Raw genomic sequence first — 24,693 nt, 5'->3', positions numbered from 1 at the left:
GTCACATTCGTTTACAAGGTGAGAAACTTCCCTCAGTTTATATAAGTCCTCATTTGGCCACCCCAACAGCAACATGACCCTGATTCTATAATCTCAAAATAAAGGAAAAGCACAGTATCTATATGAAATCAAGCACAAAAATACTAAATGAAAAATGCAGACTAGTGGAGAGTTCACCCTCTTGCCTCTAAGAAATTACCTTTCTAACTCAGTGTGGGAACTTAATGAGACACCAGTGCCCTATGCAAACATATTCATAAACAAAACAACGCCCTGGAGAGTGATGAGTCATGCTGAAAGCAGGCAGATAGACAAAGGTAAGGTAGGCCAGGGAAACTCTCTTCAGAGAATATGTGTCTTATGCTGGTATTAAAAAAGAAAATAAATAATGTGGCATAATGATGTCTGGCTGTGTTAAATTGTGTAAAATGGAAAGGCATCTTAACAGTCTTCACAGGTTTGGGTGGTTCAAACTGTACATTTTAAAATGATTTCTATTCACCCCTTGCCTTTTCTCTGCATCTCTTTTCCTTGCAAATGGTAACAAGCTCACCTCACCCAACACTGATCCTCACACAAATGTCGCTTCTGCCTGATTTGCTATAGCTGTTGCAGAACAAAACTCTCTTTTCTCTCCTCTTGCACAACCTTCCTCCTTCTCTTTTCCCTACCAACCCACCCTGTCTATCTCTCATTTCCTCTGACCTTTCATCTAATATAGCGTGTAAACACAGCCAGCCAACACCCATTCCTCCCAATTACTCACAAGAGTCTTAATCACTCCTATCAGTGTTTATGGTAACATTAATGTGACTAGTATTAAACAGCTTGTCAGTCAGTTATAACTACCAGGAACATTAGAGACAAAAATAGTTGCTTAGTTCCATAGTGATGACTTTTTCCACAGCTGTTATATTTGAAACAAGCTATATATGAAATGTTAAAGTGACACAAGCCACTGTAATCAAACATTTATCATTACAGTCTTTGTATCTTGCTCTGAGTTTGAGCTCTGGAGCCTTCAATACAGCATCTCCGCATATGAATGTGTTTAGCTCCCTAATGTCACCCAAGGTTTTCACAGCCACTTAAATCACCCAAGCACCATTTTGCCAGCTCTATTTTATTCATCCCCTTGTCTCGCCCTATACTGTCGGCCAGTTGTGCGGAAGTGCAGTGGAACACAGTGCAGCCTTACATAACAAATTGGAGGAGGAACAGGAGGAGGAGGAGGAAGAAAAAGAGGGGCAGAGTAGTGCAAAGATGCAGATATGAAACATTGCTCACCCCCCAAAAAACCAAGGGTGGGATGAGGGATAAAACTGGATTTTAAAAGATGCTGAGGGTGCAGGTCTTGTTGTTCTCATCATGCAGTGGTGGAGAAATATGTGAGATATGATAGTCAACTGTATCAACTGGGACCACACCCTTCTCCAAGAAGCCACCTTGGTCTGTTAGTGCTGCCTGTATGTACATTTTGATAAAAACAAAATGTGATGTTGCTTGCCTTTTCAAAGCCTAATTCTTATTCATGTGTCTGTGTTTTCACTGCTATGCCTGGGTGGTAATAGAAGAATGCATTTAGATCCCTGCATGAATTACCATATTTTTCTTTATCTGCCAGAAGTAAATGAAACAAATAATCAAACTGTCATGAGTAAACATACAATAATGATATGTTGCAGACTTTTAAGAATAAATATGCCTCTACATATCCACATTTTAGTGCTCAATTGTATGTGTGTGCCTGTTTGGGTTTCATGCCTAGTTGAGCACCTTGTCATCTGCTCCCAGCTGGATCACATGGCAGATGGTGGACGCAGGCAATCCCAAGTGACAGGATTTAACACGTTAAAAATAACACTGAATGTTGGTGTATGTGTGGGAGTTTGAGTCATTATCTGTGTATCTGTTTGTGTACAGTATATGTTAGTATATGTAGGTGCAATGATAATAACAAAAATACATGAAGAAGGAGAAACTGAATTATTCACCAGAGAGGAGAAGAGGGAGAGAGTTGGCAAGATATCTGCCTTGTGCAGGATTGTAAGGAAAAAAGTCACAATAAAGGAAAGCAAATAACTGAAGCTGAGAATAGGAAACAGATGGAGCAGATTCAGAAAAAGTGATGAAGTCCATGACAGCTTCTAGACTATTCCTTACTGATGTTCACATCATGTTAACTAGAAGACTGCAGCCATAAACTGAATTCTCTCTTCTTTACCTCTTTATCTTTAAATGTTTCTTCTCCAAACTCACATCCTTTCTGGTGAGACTGACAATGATGAGGTCATTGTCCTAAGTGCTACAAAGCAGCTCATATAGTCAAGCCATGATAAACTGAAAGAGCAAAGCAAAGCATAAATGCTGTCTCCTCAGTCTCCCCCTGTCCACCTTTATTTTCTCCATCATCTCTCTACTTTTTCCCCCACACTTGGCCTTTGCCTCCACCCTTGAGTCTGTTTCTGCCTTGATAGGTGCCTGCTGCAGTTATTACTGCCAGCTCTACTCAAATCAGTCTTTCTCTGTTCTTCTGTGTGCACATTATATTTCGTTGTGAATGTGTGTGTGATACAGAAAACAGCAAACCTGCATCCACCTCTGCAGTACACCACCACCCCAGTGAATATAGGTCACTCTTACGCACTCATCTGCTCTGTTCTTCCTTTTGTAGCTCTTACCTCTAATTTACACTTTCCAAACACTGCCTACCCTCCAGTTTTAGATTGACCTTCACCCGAGGCTACAGTCTGCTCCCCCTCCCCCCCACTTCAGCAGCCTTTATGCCACACCATATGTTTGCACTTTCCTCTAAAACCCTACCACCACCTCCTCCTCTCACTCTCCTACCAATATTAGATGCTATGAATGGTTGCTGTGGAAACTACATCCACCAGGGAATCAGTATGACATTGGTAGGAGTCACAGTGACAGTGCTTGTGCTGATGAAGAATAATGCTCTCTTTCTCTCTCTCTCTCTCTCTCCGTCTAGTCTAACCACACTCCCTTAGCAACAGCAGCCCCATACAGACGTTGCTACAGTCAATCACTCTGATTTACCCATTGTTACTTTCCAGCACAGTTTATGTGCATCGATTCTTTACTTTCCCATCAACCTTATCTTTTATTGCATACCCACTTGTTTCTTATCTTATCTCTCCAGGGGATGGTTACAATTCTGCACAGGTTCTCTCTGAATGTGCTCTTGGTTTAGAGACAGAGCTGTGAAACACAGACAGAGACAGAGAAGGAAGAAATAGAGGGAGTGAGGAACAGATAGCGAGAGCAAGCAGAACCCTGATTTCATTAAAATGGATCTGTTAATCTGGGTGTGGGCTGTGCTCCATCTGTCACAGCAGGAGCAGCACACAAACCAGGCAGCCAAAACACACTATGTAACACAGCCAAGCACACAAACACAAGCATGCATGTATGAAAACAAAAGAACAAAAAACACTATACAATGACACACACATACACACAAATTGATACCAACACAATTGGTGGCAGGAGGGGGGTGTCAGCTGCAGCTCTATGTTCCACGTCAACAGAAAAAACAGACTGCAAGGCAGAACAGCAGCCTGTAGGTACTGTGTGGCATCCAGACTGATATAACTCACTCAACAAACCAAACCTCCTTATACTCCTTCACCTCACCTAAGGACAAGAGCCTCCCTAACAGACAAGATGACTTGGTTATAAATAGTGCAGTCTATGACTCATAGTGATGTGACAGGCCACACCGAATCAATATCTCACATTCTGAGATATGGTAAACAAAACTTGAAAGTCAGAACTAAAAATCTTTCCCAATCTTGTCATCCAGTAAGAGAGGGTCATAAATAGATACTTTAATATTATGTGGTATGTTTAACCCATTATCTTTAAACTAAACCTAAAATTTGACCTAAAGCTAATCTTTCAACTTTGAACCTAGCTGACAGTATGATAAAGAAGATACAGTGAGCCCTTAGGCTAAGCAGAGTTAACATTACACAACGTGCTATTCTCGAACTGCCGCAGCTTAATTAGACCACCCTAAATCCTCACCAGCTGATGTTCTTACCACTGACCCACCCTGGAGAGTCACTACTGGCTGTTCTGTTCTCTCTCTTTGTCTTCCTACCTACAGTATCTATCTTTCTATCACTCATGTTTTGAAGCGCCTGCAGGCTGTAAGTCCTCAGCCAAGGCATGAAATCAATGGCAGAGTGCTGAGTGGAGGAGGCTGTGTGTGTACGTGGAAGGAAGAGACAGTAGTTAGTGTGTGGGTAGTTTGTCTGCCTGCCCAGTCCACTGCCGCCTGTCTATAAAAGACACCAGGCCAGGCCATCTCAACATTCTTAATTACAACAAATCACCTGTTTAGCTAAACCTAATTGCACTGTCATCAGTGGTCTATCCCTCTAATTGCACATGCGCCTGTCTACTCCTCATTTTTTTCTTCCACGCCACTCTTTTCTCTATTTCATTTCTTAATCCTTTTCGACCCCACTAGCCTGTCCTCATGAGGAAAGTCATGACATGACAAATGAATTCCCCTCAGTGCACGGAGTGCGCTGACACTGTGTATGCACTGCATGTTTGGTCATAAATCTTGGTAAGGGGCAGAAGATATGGCATCACATGCAATGACATTCACATTACAATGTTCATGAAATGTCATCTAGCATCGAATGTGTTGTCATTTAGAAGTTTGTTTTGCTCCAGTGTTCCTGTTGTTATGATTTGTCTAGCACTGTTTTCTAATAAGCTCCTCTGCAGTGCTTTATTTGAACCTTAGGTCTGATAAAAGTCAAAAACATTTTGTCCTTTTATCATTTATAAATAAAGACACTTTTCTGCATCGAATGCGACCCTCTCCTGTCATCATCAGTTATCATAATAAGGATAACACTCAAGTCTTTATGAGTGCGGCGGATGCACTGCATATAAATCTGTTCCACCCTTGCAATACTCCTACATGCCTGGGAACAGCGACATAGCAAAAGGTGTAAACAGTTAAATTTAGACTTAACGGATATCAAGCAACAAACTAACTTGACTCTTCCATGTGCGTCACTTGCCTGTAGCTGCTTAACAGCAGAAGCGGTTACCATTCTATTTGAACAACACTGAATTTGACTCAGATTTGCAGTTTCAGATACTGTCATGCCATTGAAATACCTGGTGGCTTATGTTCTTTATTAGACTGCTTCCTGCACGAGAGCACTATTAAAGTCTCTTGCTGCTATACAGCTCAGTATTTGTGCAACCCACAGATACGTACACTCAGAGGCCATTTTATTAGTTAGGCCTGTACAGTTTACTGCAGCCCACTGCAACTGTTCTGCCATAAAGTCTACTTTTATGATGCCTATAAATGTTAATTCAATTATATGTTTTAGCACTGAGACTGTAGTAGGTGATATGTTGCACTGGCTTGCCACCCTCATATATGTAAATAAGAAGGACAAAAAAATCAGAAACACATCTCAACACCTTTAAACATGATCTCAGTAATAAACAAGTAGCTGAATTTACATGCTTCCAAAATGTAAACAAACACTCAACTGATACATGAGTCAAAATATCACTGCAGTGATAAAGCAGACGTCTAAGCGGTTATTAACGTGTTTGCTAACAGCTGCAGCTGTTGACACACAACTAGATGCTGCTGCATAAACAGATAATGAATATAGTAAAACTGTTGTAGTTATATAAAATGTATGTGCAGGAGAAATTGTAATTGTTAACTAATACTGCACATTAATAAACACTTAGTGTTTGTGTGGCTGATTTACAATGAATTGTGTAGTTTATAGTGTGTTAAAAATCATTTATATATAGTGCTTATAAATGTTACATAAGAGGACTTAAAGCAAAATGTTACCATATAATTTGTTGCTAACATCAGCCATCCCTAATCTTGTTGTCCATGAATGTGCATATAAAGAGCAGAGAATTAAAAGGAGAGTGAATGTAATTATATTTTATTATTCCTCTCTAATGTGTTCTCTAATGTTTCTCCTCCTCTGTGGTTCAGTGGCTTATTCCTCTGTAAACATCTTACTGATAATCCAATCAGCTATTGCCCATCTGTGTCCCTTTCTTTCTCCCAGTATTGCCTCTCTTTTCCTGCTACAGAGGGCAGATATCCATCTCTGCCTACATAGCACATGTCATTTCCTCTCCCTGCAGAAGTGGGAAGTGGTAGGAGTGGGTCAAGCTGAACTTGTAGCAGATTTCTCTATATTATTAATTGTATTCCTCTCTCATGGTTTGACAGGGTCTGTGATAAGTGTATAGTTATTGGTATAAGAAAATCCTTAGCTGATTGTCAGATTTGTCTGTTTCTGTGTCATGCAATGTGTTGCACAGACGTCCATTAATCTGTATTAAAGATGTGGCTAAACCAGTACTTCAGTTAGATGTGACTGGTGTAGCTTAACTAATTCTTACCAGCGGCACTGGATGCAGTGGGCCAGTTCTGAACCAGGACCCCCTGGGCTCCTTGCATTACTGAGGACTCCTCCATGTGCACTGAACTGGAACACAAAAACAAGCATACACATATTACACAGTGGAAAGATATTTTTCCACGTGCTGCATTATATCAAGCTGCACAGCAGAATGCTTCTAAAATGTCTCCATATTTTTCCTACAATGCACAAGATTACAAATTCAAACCTAGGTGCTCTGTGTGGGGGAGTGTGTTGGAGGAGCAGCAACCACAACCCCAGAAATGCAAAATTCAGATAAGGATTAAAGTATTCACCCTACATTTTCCTGACACTCTCTGGATTATGGATTACAGTTCTTACATTTACACCCCTGCTCTGTGGGATTTCAGATCCCTCCTCTCAAATGAAAAAGACTCCCCACACTCTGCAGTGCCAAACAACAGCAACAGACATACAGACCACAGTTCACTGCCTCTGCCTCATCTTTAAAAGTTTTAGTTGTGAAGATCCAGGTGAAATCAGTCTGTCCTTTATAAGAGGTCACTGCTTTCTGATATGAGCCACGCACGGAGTGAAGAACCTCTCTTAAAGGGTCACTTCACCCAAATTATAACATATTAGCCTAGCCATGAGACAACATCACTAAAACAAGGTACTGTATCTAACCATGCAGTGCGGAGAGTAACAAAAAATATTTTTAAAGGTTATCTTCTAGCTGCTGCGTGTTAGCAGCAGATTAAATACTTATTATTCTTCACTGTCAGTCACTTCCTGCTGCTATATCACCTAAATTTAACTGTCCACTCTTCCCCTCACCCTATCAGTAGCAAAGATAGTTAAAAAAGATGTATGAATCTAGATCCCTCCACAAAGGTCGTTTGGTAATGGGGGCTTTTTAAGTGCTGCTAAGCACCAACACCATCAGAGTACACTGATCAAATATTCATGGAAAACACTGGACTGATAATACAGGTTTCAGCTAATGCCGGACCTTCTCTTTCATCCCTCATGTTCTCATCTTCTCTCGCTGTCTGTAACCACATGCTTCCTCATCATTTTCCAGTGATAATACTTTCTCATGAGAGTGGATTTACAGTACACTACTTGTAATGGTCACAAAATGAGCCCCAACACAACTTCCTACAAAGCAAAATTAAGAAGAAATCTTGTGCATTCCACCAGAGACTAAATGAATTAAATATGTCAGAACCATTACATAGTGTTTGAGTGTGGTATCCAAAATCTTTCTGACAAGCTCTGCTTATGTTTGTGTATAAACACATGTAGATTAACATTCAGTGAGGCTTGTTAATGGGGCATAGTCAAACCAAATCACATCAGAAGTAATGAGTCACGAGAAAGATTTAATATGTTAGACTGGCTCACATGAGCACATTGACTTTCATTAATCCCTGCTGTAATCATAAGGATATCTGTGTTATATTAATGACACATCATGCACTAATCTGACATGAATAAATACATAAGTGTATCTATACAGCTTATGTATAAATAAAGTAAACACAGCTAAGATGTATTGCATGATCCAGATTACATATGAGTTGAGATTCAGACATCAACACTGCACTATGCTTGCAGACTGGACAGTATCACTGAAATACAAAACAAAGATCGGATCAGCACAAATGAAGAAACACATGAAGCCCACGTACATCTCTGAGCAGCAGTAGACAAGTGCTGTTTAGTTGGATCTGTGAAAGGCATGTCCCCTCTGTCATTTACAGTATGTGGTTGTCTCTGCTATATCACAGCCACAAAGACACACTGCTCTGTGCATGTGTAGATATTATTATTATTATGTTTTAGGTGTCATGGAGAAACTACTTATAGCCTGTTTCCTCTGACATAAGGACTAGAAAGCCAGCAGTCTGTTACTTACACATTCCAAGGATATCATGATCTCAGATGTCCACTGCAAATAAACATCCATGACTCGGCTTAGTAATCACAAACAAAGATGCCCCTCATAATGCCAGTATTTGCCTGAGTACCAAAGCAATGCCTTAACTTTTGGCAGTACATCCAACAGCAGGTAGCAAACAGCAACTGCTAATAGCGAGTGCAACTTGTTTTACTGAAATATATCTTAAACATGCTGCATGCCACAGCACAACTCATTAAATCCATGGCAATGTATCTCCTGTTTCTTGCACAGTAAATGTTTGTTTCATTTAAGTGAATGCTTTTAACACTTAACACAACAATACCCAAAAGAGTTGCTAACATCACCGTAAGGCATAGCTGAGGTAAACAAAGTTGACAGCAGCGCAATTCATTTGACTGACAGGTGACTGGCAAATAATGAATTAGTGCCAAAGAAGACGGGATATCTGTGTATTTGATTGGACTGCAGATTGAGCAGGTTTACTTAGCAAAGCTCTGTTGTGTAACATTTTTAGTTTTGTTATGCATGCATTGTAGGCTACATACTGCATATTCTCTGAACCTTTAGGAGAGCTACTCAGAATCAGGGAGTAAGCTGCTCTATACCATATCTCTCTGTGGATAAATTGAGGAGATTATGTAGCTATGAGACAGTACACAGACACAGAGTGATATCTTGGCTGAGCCCTTGTCATTACGCCTGGGACTACTTGCAATTATTGTGCCATCTCTTTAGCATGAGCCTTGATTTGGTGACCACAGCAGGTGATAGCCTGGTATTTTGTTAATTGGTTATTATGATCACTGGTGTGGTCACGCAGCACTCCCCAATAGGCCATCTTTTCACCTGACTACTTGCCCTTCATCCATCACTGACCCCCTCTCTGCTCACCCTTCCCTCCTGTCAGTTCTCCATCTGCCTGTTAGTATAGAGAGAGCCATTTGCAACTGCACCGTTCCTCACCGTGTCACTTCTCTCATAGTTCATTTATTTTTTTACTGATCCTTAATACAGTTAAAATGTTTCTTGCTGAAACTGGATGTTTCAGTAAAATACTGATAATTTGGAGATTACATACAATTTACCATAGCTGTATATTTAACTGAAATACTGTACAATGGGAAATTTAAATGTAAATGGGTAAAACAAGATGGTAATTATTTTCTTTTGGAAATGACTGTTGCTAGATCCCACCCCTTCCTCTCTGCACTGCAGTCATAGCAGAGCAACAGCTGATCTCAGACATCTTTACTGGAATAGGCCTTCGAATGAACATATATGCCTCACCTGGCTGCTTCTTGGTACTAAATGGATTTAGTGGTATGCCAAGAGTGGATTAGGCTGTGAAGTTGATATCAGTGTCAACTCAACACCAGTAACAAGGTGGACTAATAACAATATAACACCTGTCATTAAAATAACATGTATCTGCCACTAGAATGTTGGCACTTATGTAAAATATCATGGGCCTTAATTATTTATAATAAAACACTACTTTTTTGCATGATGGGGGTCTAATGACAACAATAACAGACTTCTAAGTGTGATTTTTTTTTTACCTCCACTGCAGGGTGACAGTTCTTCAAATGAGCAAGAGAATGATGTTGCATTAATGCTTCATTTGATTATGTTTCATTTTATGCTCATGATCTGAATATACACTGTGCCTCAACTGAATATTAAAACCCTTTCTGGAGACTTTTTGAGGATAACTTGACCGTCAGAATGAACTATTACTTGTGTCAGTCTATACCTGGAACAGGGAGCATCATATTTATGTTCAATTAGCTTTACCAAAGACTGGGTGGTGCATAAGAGAGTCATTTAGAGAATGGTGCAGGATTTGGTTATTTGCTTAAATCTTCATAGATTATCAGGTGGGATGATAGTGCACATCTTTTGGTCTTTAACAAAATATGATGAAAGTGACTGGTGAAGTATGATGAGATGATGATGACAGAAAAAAATTGGATGCTTACCTTTGCATTACACCTCCTGCTCTCAGGGAGGCTGAATATCTCCAGTCTGAATTCGGTGCCTTGGGCTGCAAGAGAGAGCGAGAAGAACTGAATCTTAAGTACAGGCGAAAGCCACCAACATCTCATTAATAAGTCATGATGAGAACTGCACATCCTGCACGCACATAAACACACACACAGTCATAGCAGTGACAGCTTGCCCCTGCCTGTGAAGAGAAGTGTGTGATGAACTGAAGCTTGCAGGTGCATTCATTCTCTCCAATCCCACACTATCTCCACCTCCTCCTATACTCCATCCATATCTTTTGAAAAAAAGAAAATGACTTTGAGAGATTTAACTCCAGTGACCCACTGACCCTGGAAGTGTGACACTCAGGCTACATGTCCAAGGTTAATCCGGACTTGACTGGTCATGTTCCAATTTATTATTATAGATGCATTACTGAACTTTCACTTTGCTGTTTGTGCTGACAGACAGACTTAATTGAAAGACACAGCTAATGAGATCCAATCCTTCGTCTACAGTCTCTGTCACTCTATCAAAATATGCAAATGAACCATGAGAAAATTACTGAAATAGTGTGGTTTCAGTGACTCTAGATGATGGTTTCTGAACAACTTTCCTTGTTGTCTGCATATTTTCTTTTCACCCCCTACTCTATTCTGCCTCTTTATACCCACAACCCCCCTCTCTCATGCTGTCTTTCTCTATTATATCTACTTTACACTGATCAAAACCTTGAGTATCACTGGCACACACTGTCTGAGTCCGTCTGACACACCTCACCATGGTAACTGTGCAGAACTCAGTATACATACAATACAATAAAAAAATATAACATAATATAACCTGACAAACAGGGTTAGAGGATTAAAATGTGTTCACCGGTTAAGATTCTTCTGTAATATTATGTTAATGGTGCAGCAAAATGGGCTGTTAACCTGATCACATAGACAAGATGATATTGCCTTGTCTCTTATCCACATATAAGCCAGTGATAGAACTGAACCAGTCTCACTGAGGACAACAAATTTTCCATGCTTGGCCTTCCAGTCCAGAAGAGACCCATCTGCATCTGCAATCTTATTTCCTTTCAAGTATTACAGATGTTTACTTGCTGTTGAAGATGCATTGCCCTCTGTAAGTCTGCAGTAGACATTTGTCACCCTTGAAATCCAATATTTGGTCTTAATGAGAGAAGCCTGGTACTCCTCCTGGAGCCATTTAAAAAGAGCAAACTGACTACGGGGATACAGAGCACTGCAGCATCTGAGATACCAGAAACTATAAGTAAACGTGGTTAATTAGACACACTTACTCATCAAAAAGCAAATCAGCTGCTGGATCAATTGTTTGGATTAATACTGAAAGAAAAAAATGTTATTATGGCATTGAACACAGTTAAAAAAAAAATTCTGTTGTGTAATTTCAACCTTTGCACCATTCACAGGAAGAGAGTGAGACAAAACAAACAAACCAACAAACAAAAACATCACAAACAAGCCCAGATTGTCCATAAATGGGGATGTCAAACCTTTGCCCTGTTGTGGCACAGCAGTGGACAAGGGGAGACTAGACTGCTCGACACACACAGATGTTACATACAAGCATCTGGAACCTAAGTCTGATATATACCCAAGGGAAGACATGGAAAATTGGAATATTACCAGTCTACACAGCAAATGTAAACACAGAAAACAAAAAAACAAAAATCTCACTCCTACTGATGATGAAAAATTAATGCATTCTGTTTCATCGTTCAAAAAATAGAAACCACATTAGGAGACACAAAAGGAAAGATTTCCACAGACTTTAAATGTATTAATTTCCTTGCCTGGCTGTACATTGTAAATCAGGGAATGAGGCTTTTGGTTTGGCTTTTTCCTCTACACTCCCCTCTCTCTCTAAAAGAACATTCTTAGCATGGATACAGAGCTCACACCTCAGCCATCAACACTGCGTCCAATCACCTTTCATCCCCCGCCTCATCTGTGCAGAGCCAGCCAATCCATGCACAGTATTGGGAAATACATCACTACCAGTTAATTACATAGCAAGAACAAACATGAATGGCATTTAATGAAGGATATATCAAGTGATAACAGAATGATTACCTTTAACATTTCATTATTCCTCTTTCTTGCACATATTTTTTTTTATCTGCATCCTTCTCTGTACACTATTGTTTGTTTTACCAGAACTAAAAATTATGATGCAAACAACTCTGTGCAAATTGTCATCAACATTTCACATGCGAAAAGTGCCACAAACTGCTTTACATGGACCTCAGACACTCTCTGTCTCATTTCTGGCTTTCTTACTGATTCCCAAAGTCTGGCTTATTGTTCAGTACCGGAGAGGTACGTGACCAGAAGAGGATATTTTGGTGCAATGTGACTGGTGTTCCTTGTAGCAGGCGAAGACTGCGTTATTTGCTAGGCATTACCTCTCTATAAAGACGTTCACTGAATGCCCCCTAGACCTACTGGACTTCAATAGAGTGGTGCACAGCTCACAGCAGACAAACAATACTGGTTGTGTGGGGTCATAGGTGAATAAACTACTGAAATCTGCCAAAGTGTAGAAGAGAGTAAGTAACAGAGACGAGAGAAAGCTACAGAGAGAGATGGTTTGATTACAGATCTTTGCACAACTGTGGAAGACCAATGCAATTTTAATATGTTAAACTGAGAATTTTCTTTTTTATGAACTGTGTTTGATGTCATTTACTGTTGTGAGGTGATCTAAAATGACAAAACGCAGATGTCCCACCAAACACACACCTGAATGGCAGTTGAGTCTGGCATACTGAGACGCCGTACAAATATTTGGCTCTGTCCGCTGTGGCTGGTGACGTAGCCTGAGCCCCAGGTGCCACTGTGCGGTCGCCCGGTGTTGTAGAACATAAACGTGTCACTCCCTGACGTAGCGGTCAGGCATGTCTTGTAACAGTAAGTTTTGGTAAAAGACCCATTTCCTCGCACTTCTATATAATGCGGTTCCACTTTGAGGTCACGGCGCTGGGCCACATTTTGGTTTGGCTGTCCTCCACCTCCACTGTTACCTCCTCCAGCTGCAGGTCTCCCTCTACCTGCACCTCCACCTGCTGAGGTGCCACCCTCTGGCACACCCTTCTTAGATACACAACATGGGGAGCAGGAGCCAGGCTGGGTGCAGTAGGCATGGCAGCGCACAATAGCCAGCACGAAGACGGTGACAAGAAACACAAAGGTTGTGGCACTCAGTGCAATGATGAGGTAGATGGTGACCTTGGAAAACATTAAGGGGCTGTTAGGCCTGATAATACGCTTGGGGTCAGGAGCCAACTTAGGTGGCAGCTCCATCACGTTCACATGGATGGTAGCAGTAGAGGAGAGTGGCAGTAGACCATTATCATGCACCACAACAGCCAAAACAAAGGAGGTGGAGTTGTCCTCAGTGACACGTCTTGTGGTACGGATCTCACCTGTATACTCATGCACCTTGAACAGGTCAACGTCTGTGTTGCTCTGCTCCAGGGAATAGAACAGCCAAGCATTCTGCCCTGCATCACCATCCCACGCTGTCACCTTGCTAACCAACACTCCTGCTTCAGCATTTTTCATCAGCGTCTCTGTGGCGCGGCTCCCGTTGGCAGGTGGGTAAACTATCCTGGGTGCATGGTCATTCTGATCAATAATGTAAACATACACTGTGGCCACATTGCTGCGTGGAGGTACACCATTATCCTGGGCTTTAATCTGAAAGTGAAACTCTCTTAGCTTCTCAAAGTCGAAGGCTCGCAGGGCATAGGCCTCACCTGTAGCTGGTTTGACACTGACGTAGCTGGCTACAGGGACATCAGGGTTGTTGTCATAGAGTACACTATAGGTAATACGTGCATTTTCTCCAACGTCAGAGTCTCTTGCCTTAACAATAACCAGAGATGCACCAGGGGCATTGTTCTCTGGGATATAAACCGTATATGATGTCTGCTCAAAACGAGGTGGGCTGTCATTTACATCTGCAACATCCACTTTAAAGGTCATCTGAGATGACAAGGGTGGGGTGCCTCCATCTACAGCACTGATGGTGACATTGTAAGAGGAGATGGATTCTCTGTCCAGGAAAGCAGATGTAACAATAGTGTATTGGTTTCGGAAGGACTTGATCTTAAAAGGCAAATGAGGCATGATCTCCAAGGTTACTTGTTTGTTTGGTCCATAGTCACGGTCATTCACACTGATCAATGCTACAACTGTGTCAGCCCGAGCATCTTCACGTACCGGGCTGGAGAGTGAAGAGAGAACAATCTCAGGAATGTTGTCGTTGACATCCAAAACTTCTACAACTACTTTACAGTGCACTGCCACAGAAGCTGGACCTCTGTCCATAGCCTGTATATACATTTCATATGAGTTTGTCTCCTCATAATCAATATTGTTTTTCACTCGAATTTCTCCTGTGTCTGTGTCCATGGAAAACATCTGTCTGACTCTCTCTGGCGTGTAACTGCTGAAGGAGTAAAAGACCTCTCCATTTGAGCCCTCGTCAGGGTCTGTTGCATTTAATTTGATCACAAGTGCGCCCTTTGGAGAGTTTTCAAACAGTTTTACTTTGTACACGGAGCTGTCAAAAGCAGGCACATTGTCATTGGCATCAATGATACGCACATTGATTTTGGCAGTGCCAGTTCGCTGCGGGATGCCTCCATCCATTGCTGTCAGGGTGAAGTGATGAGAGGGCATCTGCTCGCGGTCAAAGGGCTTTTTGAGAATGAGCTCGATGTGCTTGGAAAAAAGCTTAATGGAGTCCAGAGTGAGGTGGTCGTTTGGGCTGAGTCGGTACTGCTTCACCGAGTTTGAGCCATCATCTACGTCCTGAGCTCCCTCGATTTGGAACCGCGACCCGGTCAGAGCAGACTCTGACACCTCAAGCTGATATTCGTCTCGAGGGAACTGTGGTGCGTTATCGTTTACGTCCAAAATCTCAACCTCCACGTTGTGCTGCTCAAATGGATTATCTAATACCACCTCCAGGTTAAGTGAACAGGTACCACTGAATTCACAAACTGTCTCTCGGTCAATACGGTCACTCACCACCAGCTTTCCAGTTTTGTGATTGATGGTGAAATATCTCCGTCCACTGTCCGATGTGATTCTGATGCGCCGGGTGGAAAGTTTTCTCAGGTCCAGACCCAAATCCTGGACAATATCACCGACCATTGCCCCGTTCTCCAGCTCCTCCGGAATGGAGTATCGAATTTGTGCATTAGTAAGGCCACTGGCTACGAAAATAACCAAATATAAGGAAAAGGGCACATTCTCCATTACACTGTAACAGCATCGCGCCGTCACAGCCATCGCAGGTGGGCAGAATTTGCAGACGGAATGGAGAAATCTTTCCGCCTTTTCAGTTTGCTATTTGTCCCCACCTGCCTCATGAAAAACACTGGAATAGTCCGACTATGTGCAGGACGACCAACGCACACTCGCTGCTACCTGTTTCAAGGACATTTCCCCCTGTGAATCCATGTTTTCCTTTGTCTGTCTGGATGATGTTTGTACATTTCTCTCTCCTCCGCTGGTTCCATTCACTGGTGCTGCCTATTGGTCTCTCTTTTTCTCTCTCAGCTGCTCTGGTGATGGTGTCTGTGGGCGAAAGGGGAGGGGGCGCCACTCGCTCAAACGAGGCTGGCTGCATTTCAGTACCTCCGATAAAATGATGGAGCACAATCTAATAAAAACAACCCCCCAAAAAGACGAAATCTCTGACAGTTTACTATTTATCTACAAAACAGGACACCGTAGCGGCCAGTGTCACCCGATCACTGATTTGGGGGAAATGAATTCGACACAATCGCTTTCCCTCTTCATTTTTTTTAAAACAGTGCCACCGCCCTTTCACTGTGCGGTGGGAAAATGATCTATGAACCTGGCGATTAGACTCTCAATGACGCAAAGCCACTTATTCAGAAACCTTATAGCCAAATATGATACACAGACACAATACGGCATTTTGAAAATAAAAATAAAGATAAAATAACCTTAAAAATAAAAAGCTCCATGTGAATTTAGTCTCATCAGAAATGTCCAGCACGCATGAGTTTGATAGCCTATTTAAAGAAAAGGTTGATTTTATTGTTTTTAATAGCAAAACAAACACCATGGAGATATGGGGAAGTGACAGGTGAATTGGCAGGGGTTGGATTTGAAGGGGTCCTTACCCTATTTTCTCCAACGCAGTCAGACCAATAGCACGGTGGATCTGGCTGTTTTTACCCTGTGTCTGCTGGCGAGTTATACAAGGGACATTTGTCAGCACCATACATTTTCTGTTCCTGGCACTTTTCTCTACAGTAACAGCTGGCGATGCTCTGCATTTCAGCTCCTATTGGTCGCTGGTGCTGCAGAGCCCTTTGCGCCACAGGTTTATTCCCACATGAAGCTCAAAGCCCGTGATATAATGAGGTTGTTCACTGGTGACGACACCGGATCTTAGACAAGATGCTCTAGATGTGACCCCTCTCCACACCTGGCAACATACAACGCTGGCATCACCTGCCATGCAGAAATGATTATGCACTAAATTAAAGCAAACCACTTCACTATTTGCTAAAGCACTTAGGAAATGCGAGAAGACACTATAGACAATAGCAAACAAATCATGTTACCAGTCCCAACTGGTGTTTCAAGTGACAAGATGATGCACACAATATGAGTGAGACTCCTTTTCCAGCCTATACTTTTTGACTGTAATCTGCAGATGTTGTGAACAGTCGTGTAGCAGGTGGTGAGATTAATACCCAAATCATTCTGCTTGGGTTGCCTCGAATTACTCCGGCCTGGGTACTCATGTAACTCAATTAAATTCAGATTTAAATTGGATTCAGGTCGATTGGATGAGACCTCAACCACAATGCAGTCAACATGACAGCCAGAAATTGAAGATCTCTTGACACTGTTCAGTGTTATTTGAAGAATGTGGAAAACAATCAATAGATCCTAATAAGAGCCAAGATGAATATAAATACAAATCTTCTCAGGAAAGACAACAGTGCATCCAGTGGATTGGATGTTATTTTCCCTATACACAAGCTATATGCCTATGCAGTGAGTAAGCGGTCTTGTGAGACCCCTAGCTTTCATAGTGTACACCGGCCACTGGGCCAAGATGAGCGTCCATCGCCCACATAATCTTTTTCCTCACTTGGTGCTCTGCCACTCGCACCCACACCCACGCTGCCCAAGGCGATGACAGAGCTTGGCATTCCGGGAGATGAGGAGATGACAGTGACTCACTCAGATGCTGCTAATGGATACAGAGCGACTCTTCACACTCTAAGATGATGAGGGGGAGGGGTAAAATAGGGAGCGGGAGAAGCAGCCAAAACTTCACCAAAGGAAGACAAATTAACAAAAAAAATCTCTTCTACGAAGAGTTTGTTTATAACAGACTTTATTCGAGGTTCATCTCCATCCGTGTAATAATAACTATATGATATAGAAATATCATATAAATATGTTTTTGCATAGGTGCAGAGAAAATCTTTAAAAGGTTACTGTATTTGGCAGGGATTTCTTTCTTTCTGCATTATTATCCCACTGAGGTGGGGGCGTCAACAGGGACTCAGATGGGCCTATGTCTGCTACACTAGCAGTGACATTTAGCAGATTTTCCCGGTGGGAAGTGTGAACCTCAGTATTTCATGATGGCACACAATGAAAACAGACGACATTTATCTCATCAGCAAATGCAGATCTGGATTTGCACCTGAGCTTTGCACTTGTCTCTCTGATTTCTGTCCTTTTCCTCGTCTATTCTTACAACGTATTTCAAATATAACAGCGCTCTCCTATCTGCTTCAAGCACACCCATCTGTTTCAACATTAATTGCATGCCCCTGAGCTGTGGATTATTAAATTTTTCACTCAAGGGTGCTGCAGATAAAGTTATCACCATTATTCCACCTGCAGACAGACGCCCTTTACGCACCAACAGCCACTGATTTCAAAGAACTAATTTGCTAATTGGTGTTTATTTCTCTCTCTCTTACCTTTAAAAAGAACATGTTGTCAGAGATTCGTTACCCTCCTCATTAACTCATTTACCTGACCTTGACATGTTTTGTATTCTCATCCCCTGTCCTATCCCACCATATTTTCACTTTATCCAATTGTCTCTGCCCTATTCTCTCCACTCTGGAGCGTTTCCAGCTGTGCCCCTGTCAGGCATCCGCTGCTCCAGCTGAGGGCTGCTGAGGAGCATACTGGGGTCTTTAGTGGAAACACTACAGCTCAGGCCTTTTGCAGACTAATTAAAAAATGACTTCACATGGCGTGTGATGGACACAGGGAAGCAAGATAATTCAGATATTAAAAATTGAGTGCCTTTCTTTGTTCATTTTCTCTGCCAGAATGTTAATATCCCTTATTGCATCAATTATGCAAGATGGTAACCATATTAATAACATTCTCTTCACAAGACTCAACCTCATTAATAGTGCAGGGGACCACTCTAAAAGCCATCCATACTGTATAATGTCCCTTATTACAGTCTGTTATATGGAATCCCCTTCATTTTTAGTGACTTAAATGAAAACAGAGCCAGAAAGAAACAGATCATGGTGAAGCTATCATGAAGGAGGCCTTCTTATCACTCCCTCAGTCAAACAGATATACAACCAAGCGCAGCCATGCAAACTCAAAGGGTATTTGTGCCTGTAGGCATGTAGGCTTGCAAACACATACACACAGGCAGTGTAAAACACAACCACAAAAACACAAAGCCTATTTCAAAAGAAAATTATTTTGTCTAAACGAATGCCAGGACAGAACCACAAAAACACAAAGCCTATTTCAAGACAAAATTATTTTGTCTAAACGAATGTCAGGACAGCTTTTGCTGTTGCCACCTCTCATGCTTAAATGTCAAAAAAAAAAAAGCCATCAAGGGCTTTGATAAACAAATGCAATGATTGAGAACAGAACATAGACATTATACTGACTATACCTAGTGGTTTACAATAAAACCCATTATGTTCCTATACTTGAAAGCAGTAAAGAGTAAAGATGGATTTTCCAAAATTAAAGACTTCTCACCTAAAGTTTTGTTGAATGTGATAACAGTCATATTGTACTATGAATTGCACTGGCACTAGTAGAATGTGAATGTCACAAATTGTTTTTTCACATTTTTCCTGCTAGCACATCGAGAAGGTGAGCAGGAAAAAAGAAGAAATGTCTGCAGGCTGTTTTGCAGCTAAACAATGGTGTCAGAAAATGTTCCTTCACAGTTAGCACATTAAAAAACACGTACTGAAATGAAGAAGCAAAAAGATGAAATAACAGCTTTTCTTTTAGATGTACAGAAACAAACTAGTGTTCCTGAGAGTCATAAGAAATATTTTAAAAATCACCCCCACCTCATCATATTAACAGTTCATGTCAGTTTATGTTGCCCATTCTACTGAAGCAAAAAAGTAAAGTATGTCTGATAGAAAATCCAGTTTGAAAGACTGTATGAGTAGTGCCTCCTGTATGAGTTATGCCCCAGTAAACAAATAAATTCAATGGTTAAAAACCAACGCTAATAGCACTGCAGATCTAATCCTACTATAAGAAGGAGTGGGAGAGACAGGGTGAGGAAGAGAGGAACAGAGGTGGGAGAGACAGTGAAATTGGTCCCTCTGTTGGAATAAATTGGCAGTACAAGGGTTGGACATGTGAACATCACTCCACTGCCCAAGCACACAGACTTTCTCATTAAGCCATGGCACTAAAACATAATCCCAGCAAGGAGTATGTACGTGTGAGGGGTGGTGGGGAGAGTGTGAGAGAGAAGGGCACAGACATAAGCCTATAGAGGTCATTTTCTTTCTCATTCACAGTACAGTGACCACAGTGGATAAAAGAATACATAACACCCTCCAGAGGTGAGATGGGAAAGAGCAGTATAAGGCATCCTGATGGTAGAATATACTGTACACTACTACTGCAACGTGTTAATTTACAATACTATGTGTAAATGTATTAGGTGAATGCATCACACACACTCAAGCACACGAGAATTTGGTCTCTAAGGCTACTTTTTAACCGTACACAAACAGATACACGCAAGCACACAGGAAATAAACAACCTCTTGTCACAGCTATGCTCTAGTTTTGCTGTCACTCACTTTACCAGCATTACTCTTTAAGAATAATGCACAGAAAGAATCGTCTGAAATACAAAACTAAAAAAGACTGGTAAATTATTTTAACAAAATCTGACTGGTTTTGTATATTTGTTTGTAGTACTATGACACAGCTTTGTTTTCACACATTTTCCCCATCGTAACTTTCTATGCACCAGAATTTCCCCATTTTAAAATCTCCAGAACAAAAGCTCGACAATAGCCACAATCCCTTTACTCAGGTGAACACAGTAAGCGGGTGGATGAAGCATTCCCTGTTTATTTGGGCTGATCCCTTGTGTACTATGGTTTAAAAAATAAAGGGCATGAAAGAAATAAAAGCAGCTCAAATCCCCCCCTCTGGGCCCTGTAAGGGGTTAAACCACTCCTTGGATGTCCTGGTTAAGCTTGGCATGGAACAAAGCCATCAGGAAATGCAGACAGGCTTTGGATAGTTTCCTTATAGGATGCCCTAGCTTTGTGTCCTTGCCGGATGGGAGAGGATGAAACCCGTGGTTGCAAGCATGACAAAACTAATCTAATGACTGCAACAACATCCCGATGCTACTAAGAGGGAGCACGGATGAAGGCTGGACTGGCGGAAGTGAGGGAGAAGGGTTGGGGTGGTGATAAGTTCTTCCTTTTATCTGTGACCAATTCTAAGCCTGTGATGTTCTCACTCAGCTGCAGGGCATGTATTTAATATTTTTTCCTTCTTTTTTAGTCAGTTTTGTCCTGAGAAGCTCCCATTTTCTCACTATCTCATGTTTAAGACTTGGGTCTGCTATATTTGTGACTTCCTGTAAAAGCCTCTCCCTTTCAAGAAGTGATTCTCTAATCTCACATGCTTTTCCCTCGGTTCCTTCACCTGTTGTCTGATTTGGCATTTCTGCTCAAGATGCTGTACATCGTTTGTACACCTTTGTTTCTCTCTGCATCTCTGCTCTCTCTCCCATTGTGCCCACCATGTTTCCTTCCTGCTGGCTTCTACAACACATGTTGGGATGAATGTCTGGGTGGGGGCGGGCACATACTGGCAGCACCCTGGAAACAGAGTAGTTCATCATTTCATTAGGGCTCAGAACAGTCTCCATGGTAACCAGAGATAGCAGTTTGCTCACACAAAGGACACACCCTTGTAAAAGAAAAACAGGAAGCGCTCAGTAAGAAATGTGTGAGAGACAGACAGATAAAGAAGAAGAGCAAATGCATTTTCACTTAACCCCACTATTCTGTCACCTTGTATTAAAGCTGATTAGATACAGACATTTCTGCTTTATGCTCCTGGTCCATCTGTTGAACCCATCTGTGTACCTACACCATCAAAACGACTTACATTAATGCCTCTGCTGTAGCACTACAATCTATGAAGTGTGGACCACTTAGCTGTGTGGCTCAACCAAGATAATGTACTGTAGAATCAATAATTTGATGCATTTTTAAGCACCAGTGTGAGGCAGCGAGAATGTTTTGGACAGACACACTAAACCCCAAGTCATCCTCCTATACATACTGCCACAAAGCTACAGCTACCTCGGTTTTTCAGTATCTATATATCATTATTGAGGGTATATAGAACACCCACAGCAAGTGATTTCTATAGTATATACACACACCTTGAACACCTTTTGAAACAGAACACATCAGCACAAGCACAGGCTGTACTAATGGCTGGATGGATAAAAGCCTCTCCTGCTCATCCAGTCTGGCCCTCTGCCCAGCTTCATCGTTTTAGCTGTGACTGACACTAGATGTTGTCAGCCCCGCCTAGCCGCAGAGCAGAGCAGGAGAGCAGGAGAGAGAGCTGAGAGAGCGGAGCTGATACCTCGGTCGGTACTGAAGCTCCCTGCTGCTGCTACTGCGGAAAATTACCTGCCCCTCCCCCTCTCTGCCTCAGTCACAGAGAGCTGCGGCATACAAAACACATACTGAACCACTTCTATGCAGAGAGACAGCTCCAGGCATTGTTTCAGGAACCACAGTATGGAGAGATTGTGTTGCAAGAACAGCGAAGCAAGTACCGAAAACAGGCTCATTCAGATGGCGCCTGTAGCAGGCTGCCATCTTTAAATCATACGCTGACCCACTTATACGCCTCACACAGCCCATAGGCATCGCCTGCAATGTGCAGTCTGTTTGAAGAAGCAGTCTCTTTCACACCAAACCACTCAAACGAAGAGAGTTTTGACACACCAGACCATGCTTGTTTGCGCTGGACCACTCCCTGAAATGAGGTCATACCATCTGAGTGATTCAAAGCATCATATATCCACCGCCACTCAACGCACAGTTTGCTTCACGAACATATAGTACCCTGTAGGAGCAATAAAAACATGAGCGAATACATATAAACACCACAGCAGGTACATAAAGAAAAAAAAAACAAACAAATTTAACCACTGATACATTCAATCAAAATAGAATACACGAAGCGATTCCGTGCAACTTGGCAAGATCGATTTGCTTGTGTTCTGGATGCACATTTGGGATGTTAATGAAAATATATTCAACCGTGTTTACAGCGCCCTGGGGCTGGTGGCACACGCCTGGATAGATGGATGCTAATTCCTTGTTATTCTCTCAGCTGCTCCCCTTCTCTGGGAGTAGTGGTGAAGGAGAGGGGGAGGGGAACGAGATCTGGCAGCACTGAAGCAGGAAGAGAAAAGAATACCGGCCTTGCGAGGAAAAGTGATGCCCCTGTTAAAAACTCATTCACGTAGCCCCCCCTCAATGGTTATAGTTATGATAATGTTGGAGTTCAGTTTAGGGGGAACACATCTCAATGGGGAAACATATTTTGACACAACACCGGCGTGAGATAAATAGAATCGCCTGTGTCTTTTTTATTACAAAGCAAAATAAATGTCTACCTGGAAAGCCAAGAGTAATAAAAATAAACAAGACAGTATATGTGGAACTATATAAACTGGAAAATTAAAGCACAACTTTTTTTAGAGCAAAGAATAAACAACGAATTAACACATGTAGTGTACTCACTGTTATTTTATACTGAAAAACGATGACTTGGAAAAAAGTGACCCTGTCTGAGGTTGTTACTAGAAACAGACTATCACACAGTGCCTTAAAAAAGCATAGCCTTGTTTCATAATACACTGTGGCCTTGAAACACAGTCCCTAACAGATGTAATATTAAGACATGGTCTAAGTTGAACCAGCAGCGCAATATCACAGACAAAGAGAATGACATTCCAATTATTAGATTATTTCAGATTAGAGAAGGGGCATCTTTGAGAGTATAAAACCCTTTCAGCTACAAGCCTAAGAGAATTAAAGGTTCTACAGTCTTTTCATTTAATTTGCCCTTCCTGACAAAACAGTATTTGTTTTGCTGGCATCTCCCTCAAGTTTCAGTTGTACCTGATGAGGTGGGCTCATGGTGGAAATTACAATTTGATCATTCTTTTGTTCATTTTTCACAGAAAACATTCGACATGCCACAAGCACAGGTGTAAATGACAAAACCAGTAACAACTAAATCTCATTTAGTTGCTTTAGTTCCAGGGTCCTGTAGGCTAATTGAGCATACTGGCTACGTGTTTGGGACAAATGAACTGAACCATCATTAATATTCTCAGTAATGATTGTGTTTTTCTTACTATGGCAAGACAAAATATCAGCTATGAAAGAGGTCTATGAATCAATTGAGTTATCCACTGAGTTCAACATACAGAAATTCTCACCATAGCTCCAACTTCATCCTGAGCTGAGACCAAAATGACACCTATATGGATTTGCAGGGCCTTAAACACTCAAAATCTAAACAAAACATTCTCCAAAGCTATAACAGACTATTCCATGCACATAAAATTTACCAGAATTGATTTTGTCCTCTGATTGTATCTATTAGAAAAAATGCTCTAACAGGCTGGTGAAGCTCAAACGATGCTGTTTACTGTACATTACTGTTCACAGTAAATCTGTGAGTAAGACCTCAGCAGACCCTGATGAAACCTTCATGGCAAAATGCAGTGGTTTTCTTTATAACTTTGCTCAAAAACCTGCAGGTGTTGCTGCACTATTTGTTTTCCAATAAGACCTAACTTAGGGCAGCTTGAATGCAAAACTGGGACAGACCTGAACAGCCTGACAGACTAAATTTGTATAGGTTTTCCTTAAAGACAACAAAACTCATACGAAGGCCAACATTTCCTCACTGGTGGCTGAAAGTTGTAGTTACAACTCCGGGCTAG

The 24,693-nt window shown here is 41.6% G+C and overlaps 1 protein-coding gene across 5 annotated transcripts in view; it reads right to left on the bottom strand.

Annotated features, from left to right (window-relative positions):
• The window catches only part of LOC109951823 (protocadherin alpha-C2-like), a 44,325-nt gene that overhangs the window by 8,177 nt on the left and 11,455 nt on the right, over positions 1–24,693 (bottom strand). For 3 of the 5 annotated variants that reach the window (XM_020586527.1, XM_020586525.1, XM_020586526.1), the window contains exons 2-3: positions 10,329–10,393; positions 6,442–6,527 (exon numbers count right to left, since the gene is read on the bottom strand). In XM_020586527.1, coding sequence (XP_020442183.1) covers positions 6,442–6,527; positions 10,329–10,393 — 151 coding nt within the window. Of the gene's footprint in view, positions 1–6,441; positions 6,528–10,328; positions 10,394–13,112; positions 16,252–24,693 lie in introns of those variants that run through there. The other 2 variants (XM_020586524.1, XM_020586529.1) reach the window with 2 other exon arrangements.

Source organism: Monopterus albus, unplaced genomic scaffold, assembly GCF_001952655.1.
Source record: "Monopterus albus unplaced genomic scaffold, M_albus_1.0 scaffold411.1, whole genome shotgun sequence".
NCBI classification, from domain to species: Eukaryota; Metazoa; Chordata; class Actinopteri; order Synbranchiformes; family Synbranchidae; genus Monopterus; species Monopterus albus.
Note: the sequence above shows the minus strand (reverse complement) of the source record. Positions and strands in the feature narration are given on the sequence as shown.